This window comes from Pygocentrus nattereri, chromosome 10 (genome assembly GCF_015220715.1).
Source record: "Pygocentrus nattereri isolate fPygNat1 chromosome 10, fPygNat1.pri, whole genome shotgun sequence".
NCBI lineage: Eukaryota > Metazoa > Chordata > Actinopteri > Characiformes > Serrasalmidae > Pygocentrus > Pygocentrus nattereri.
In genome coordinates this window covers 17,481,565-17,487,423 of record NC_051220.1, presented here as the reverse complement: position 1 = coordinate 17,487,423, position 5,859 = coordinate 17,481,565, and the positions used below count along the sequence as shown (strand labels likewise).

The 5,859-nt window shown below is 41.7% G+C and overlaps 1 protein-coding gene across 4 annotated transcripts in view; it reads left to right on the top strand.

The window, feature by feature from the left end:
- LOC108430661 (KATNB1-like protein 1) overlaps positions 1 to 5,342 on the top strand; it is a 71,254-nt gene extending 65,912 nt beyond the window's left edge. For 2 of the 4 annotated variants that reach the window (XM_017703282.1, XM_037541887.1), the window contains exons 2-10: positions 2,998 to 3,121; positions 3,245 to 3,282; positions 3,377 to 3,608; positions 3,718 to 3,833; positions 4,320 to 4,370; positions 4,449 to 4,538; positions 4,626 to 4,733; positions 4,829 to 4,922; positions 5,033 to 5,342. In XM_017703282.1, coding sequence (XP_017558771.1) covers positions 2,999 to 3,121; positions 3,245 to 3,282; positions 3,377 to 3,608; positions 3,718 to 3,833; positions 4,320 to 4,370; positions 4,449 to 4,538; positions 4,626 to 4,733; positions 4,829 to 4,922; positions 5,033 to 5,062 — 882 coding nt within the window. In that variant the 5' untranslated portion in view covers position 2,998 and the 3' untranslated portion in view covers positions 5,063 to 5,342. Of the gene's footprint in view, positions 1 to 2,231; positions 2,305 to 2,997; positions 3,122 to 3,244; positions 3,283 to 3,376; positions 3,609 to 3,717; positions 3,834 to 4,319; positions 4,371 to 4,448; positions 4,539 to 4,625; positions 4,734 to 4,828; positions 4,923 to 5,032 lie in introns of those variants that run through there. The other 2 variants (XM_037541888.1, XM_017703284.1) reach the window with 2 other exon arrangements.
- The last annotated feature ends 517 nt before the right edge of the window (positions 5,343 to 5,859 follow it).

The following is a 5,859-nucleotide window of genomic DNA, read 5'->3' as shown; positions in this document are numbered from 1 at the left end:
GTTGTTTTTATTTTGAACAACAGATGACGACAGAGAGAGAGAGAAAGAGAGAGAGAGAGAGACGGAGAGAGAGAGAAAGACTAAGAGATAGAGAGAGAGAGAGAGAAAGAGTAAGAGAGAGAGAGAGACAGAGAGAAAGTAAGAGAGACAGAGAGAGAGAGAAAGAAAGAGTAAGAGAGAGAGAGAAAGACTAAGAGATAGAGAGACAGAGAGAAAGAGTAAGAGAGAGAGAGAGAGAGAGACGGAGAGAGAGAGCAAGAGAGAGAGAGAAAGAAAGAGTAAGAGAGAGAGAGAGAAAGAGAGAGAGAGAAAGACAAAGAGATAGAGAGAGAAAGAGAGAGAGAGACTTTTGACTTTTAACCAGACATTATTGTCACCAGGTCATGGTTCAGTGCATGAAAGTCACTTCAAAGATATAAATAAGCAAATAAATGAGCGAACCTTTAAAAGCTTCATATAAAACATGGTGCAAAGCAGAGCTGGTCTTCTAAGGCTGAACACACAGCCTCCCCACAGCACCACACAGACTTAAAGGTCTCCAAATCACTCTATTCAAGTCAATTAAGTCAATTAAAACTCTTGATCTGACCAGTCTAGAGGGGGTTCTGGTGACGTCAGTGTCAGCTGCTCGTCCCACTTGGTTTTTACGGGTGATGTACACCTCCATCTTAGCCTGCCCGAGAACAAAATTCAGCAGCTGACACTTGAACCTCTCTCTCTGGACGTATCTAAAGCCAAGAATAAAAGTGTGGGGTGCAAAGATCACATTAAGAGCTGTAAAAAACAACTCAGCAGAGTAAAAAGGGGATGTAGCCTAAAACAATGCATAAAAGCATGGAACACCGTTTCCCTCTCAAAACAAAAAGGACATTCCTGAGTGATCTCTGGATTTAAAATGGAGATAAAAGAATTTACAGAAACACCACCATGTAAAATTCTCCACTGCAGGTCTGCCACTTTTTTGGTTAATGGTTTATAGAGTGCTCTCCATTTAGGCTTCACATCGGTACTGAGAACTAGAGCATCGCGCCACGGCGTATCAGCTCTGTTCATGAGTTTTTTCTTATTAAAACATTTCACACACGCCCTGTACAGCATTTTTCCCGAAACTGAGGACAGGTCCAGACCCCGGTCGTCCTCACAGTCCAGGAGGGGGCCCTGACAGTCCTGTAGGTCAGGGGTGATGAGGACTCTGGGGAAAGGATCCTCTTCATTAGGGCTAAGCACCCCTGCACCATAATCCTGTAGCAGAACACGTTCCTCAGAAGACAGTGCTGCCCTCCAGCACCACAGGAACTGGGCCACAACACGGCAGGACCTCACACCCAATCGCACCGCCAGGTTCTCCACGCCGTCCAACCCGGGTCCTGCAACCCCCACCAGCTGACGAAGTGTCTGGATACCGGAGGAGATCAGAGCCCTGGCCAGCGCAGCAGAGGTCTTTCTGGTGATGTCCAGTCGAGCCCCATAGACCAGAGGTTCCTCCAGAAGCCAGTACAGGAGGTGTCGCCAATCTTGGACATGCTAAAGAGGGACAGAACTCTAAAAAGTCCACGATAGAACATCGGCAAGCCGACAATGTCCAACACCTTAGTGTCCATTAAAAACAAGGCCCTGTCCAGTCCCAGTCCTCTAGCAGTGTGTAAAGTACTGCAGGCCACCGCTCTCCACACCAAGTCCTTTGGGCCACTAAGCAGTCTCTGGACAAATTTGAGGCGGAAGGCAGCAGTTCTGCTGGCCAAATGAACCAGCCCTTGTCCTCCTTCCTCCTTGGGCATATAGAGGACAGCCTGTGGTAGCAAGTGCAATTTGTCCCAAAAAAGTCAATCAACAATGCCTGGACTTGTAAAAGAAGGCCAGGTGGGGGATCTACACTAGCCATAAAAGAGCAGCAGCTAGATTATTAACAATGAGTACCCGCCCCCGAGAGAGAGAGAGAGAGAGAGAGAGAGAGAGAGAATGGTATAATGCTCGATGTGGTGCTGGACGTTTTGTGTTTTATATGATTTTTAAGTAAAACAGTACCACGACTTCGTTTTGGTTACTGAGGTTAAGGTTAGGTCGGCAGGTGAGTAGCGTAGTATTAAAGCAGGTTTGGCCACTTCCTGTTTCTCCCCTCAAAACGAAAACATGACTGTGAAACGCCAGAGGGCGCCCGAGAGCGAGAAATCCGCCAATATTACACATCAGGGTTTTACTTTCTAATAAAGCTTATGACTTCAGTAGTCAAGCTCCTAGATTAATGAAACGGCTCTTATTTTGCACGGTTGTGGCGGGTGTAGACCGCGAGCACTGAAAGTGAAAGTAAATAAAATATAAGCTTTTTTTTTTTTACTTTGGTAGGTGATTTTTTTAAACTAATGCCATCAAAATCTTTGAGAATGTGTTTAATTAATCAGAGCTCGATTTGTGAAAAAGTCTCCTCGGGAATAAGACTGTCTGACTCTGGAGTTCAATTCCACGTACAAACATCACCTCGCAGGTTCACTCGTTGTGCATATTACTTGGTTTGTGAAAATATTCAAAAACAGGTTTTGTTACAAACATTTGGCAGTAATATTCCCGTTTATTTTGGAATCGCTGGGAAGCCCCTGTCGCGTTTGACAAACCCGGAATACAGAAATAATCTTAATATAGTTACAATACAAACTTGCGCCACCCAGTGGCAGAATTACGCTATGCTGACTGAAGCTGCTATTTACAGGAGATTTTCCACATAATTCATTTTAAGCCATAACAAAGTCGTTCATTCACAGTGTTTTGGTTTGAAATGCTAGATTGCAGAGAAATGTAATGATTTATTTATCGTGGTGGTGAAAGGAACCAGGAGTCACAATGTCTTCCACACAGCTTTTATTTGCTATCCAGAGCCACCAATGAACCTGTAGTTATGTGACTTCTTTTAATAAATGGCAAAGAATCCCAATGAGCCAAAGTATCACAGCTAATAAACCATGGAAGGGAAAATGTGCTGATTGTATGACTCCTGTTTACCAGGATGGCTTTCATGGATGTGTCGTCTGAAGATATTGACTATGAAGGGAGTGATAGCTCAGAAGAAAACCTGGCCAGTGAGGAACAAAACTACAGAGTTCGGCTCTCATCAGTAAATCATACAGAGGTACACTGTTGACATTTCACACTATTTCATATTATGATACCCTGGACTGTCTACCAACCATAATGAATCATTTAATCAGCGTTTGTATCTTTTTTTTGAGTCTTTTTATCATCATTCTCACAGATGTGTTTTACAAACAAGAAAGAGGTGAATAAGAAGAGGTGAGCGTCTTTGGAAGCCTAAAGTTTCAGTGCTAACAAACGTGACTGACACTCTGCTTCTTTTGTGAGAACTGTTCATTTGCATGTTCATCAGGGTGAAGAGGGTTGTGTCCTGCAAGAGAAAAGCACGTCACCTCACTGTGACCTCAGGAGTACGCAGGAGGCCATCAATAAATGCCAAAACATTTGATGCATTTAGCAAGGACAGTGAAAAGGCTGGCAAAGCAGAAATGCTAGAGGGAGGCCACCGTGAATTGCGTCTCAGTGTGCCTCAGGACATTAGGATGGAGGAAGACAGCGTCATATACTGTGACTTCTTTTCAGAGGTATAAGTCAAATATTACGCACCACAGAACTAGGTTCAAATTCAGTCCCAAGTACTTTTTACACTGGCCATCAAGTGCCTAATATAGCTAGTGTACTGGACTTTTACAGATATCAAAGGACCACAAGCAAGTGACAGAAATTCTCTTCGGACGGAATCTGAGGCTCAACATAGCCGTAACGCTTTGGAGAAGAAATATCGGAGAGCTACTTTCATTTCTTATACAGTAATTGTAGCAGCAACAGACAGTACTATTACTGTGCAAAAGTCAAAACCTCCCTCAGTTTATTTCATTTCTAGTCAAAACAGCCATTACATGCAAATTATTATTTTTTCAGCATTGGGAAAAAAGCAAATATTTAACAGAAAATTAAACAAAAGCCTATCCAACTAAATATAATCTCAAAATGTTCTATATTTAGTGTGGACCCTTTATTACAGCTTGCAGTCTTTCTGTCAGACTCATTTTCAGTTCTTCAAAGAAATAGGCCAGGATATTTTGCAACAGCTCCAAAGTTTAGTCTTACAAAGTGGTTGCATTTTCTACCAATGAATAACTTGTATTTTATGGTCATTTTAATGGAAATTAACCTAATGAAAGAGAGTCTCTGATTTTTGCATAGTACTGTACTTTTAATCATTGCTAAATGGTTAATCGTTAGCAGTGTTAACCTGGAACACTATGCATTGTTTTATTATTTTATCTTCACAGAATCCGGGATTTCAGTGTGCTTGTTGACTGTCTACCAGTATTTACCAAAAGGTGGGTATTCAAAGTAACTTCGAAACTGATGTTAAATGATGCAATACATTCATAAATGTCTCCATTTGGTCTTCCTAGCCTTCACGCTAAATGTGCCTATGTGTCTGTTGGCTTTTGTGTGGATTTTTTCCCTCTGGTGAAAAAGCTTCTCAGAAGTCATTATGAAGAGTAAGTCCATTCACTGAATTACCCCAATACAAACTTTACTAGCTGTCATAAAAGAAATCCCTTTCGATCTGATCTCACTCCTTCCAGTTATCTCATCAGCGCCCTTCTGTGGATTCAGGCGGTGTTGACAAAATGGCTGCCACAGCTATCACGAGTTGATGGGGGTGAAATTGGCATCTTCTCTCCTGATTATAAGTAAGTTACTTTAAATATAAATTGCATGAAGTATTACAGAAAACCAAAAAAAGCATCCCGTTACATTAGTTTGTATTCTGTGGTTTTGCTCACAGGAATATTCAGGCTGTTAAGCAACAACTGCAGGGACTGTGGAGACAGGAGCGCCAGCTATATTTCACCACTGAAGCCACAGCAGAAATATGGAAGGTAGTTTATGGTTTGGTCGTACAGTTTTTGTCACATAGACATGGGTTTAATCGTGCGTTTTAACTTGAGACCAGTTGTTCATACCTTAAATGTTGATTTTTGTTTTTTAGACCATTCAGTCACAACTGTATCAGCTATGACTGGTAGAATGAAGCGCACTGAGGAATCCAGCGTGCCAACTTGACCCAAGTCGCAAACCATATAAAGCAGTGATGAAGAATGAAACACCATTTCATTTTCTTTTCTTTTTAACAGTAAAGCTGTTCAAACATTGTATCATGTATTGTATTGTATACACCATCGTAAGTAGGTGTTAGTTTTACAGTATACAAAAGGATATTGCCCTCTCTGACATGATTGTGAAAGAATTTGTAGATGATCAGACCTTCATGTTATAGAGAAGTCAATAAAACAAATAACCCAAACAACTATATAGTTCACCGTTCTGTTACTAAACAAAGTGATCCAACGTTAAATTTCTTTATTAGCAAAAGTAAAAAGAACATCAGTAACTGGTGTGACCTTTGAATGACCAAGCAAACGTTTCTGATCAGTCCAGCACATTGACATGGAGAGATTTTGGCCCATTCCCCAGTAATGTTGGTGGGCTTCCTGCATGAACTCCAGGCTTAAAGTCTTTCTGTTGTATTAGGGTCTGGATTTTAACTCGGTCTTTCCAAACCACAACGTTTCATCTTCTTCACCCATTCTTTGGTATACTGACTGCCGTGTTCAGGGTTCTTTTCTTGCTGCAAAACCCATCTTCTGTAGAGGATCAAGTTACTGACAGACAACTTGACATTCCACGGTAGAATTTTCTGATAGAGTCTTAAATTCAAAGCTCTATCAGTGATGGTGAGCTATCATCATACAACGGCAGCAAAACATGATACTGCCACCACTGTGTCTCATAGTCAGGGTGAAGATCTGCACGACG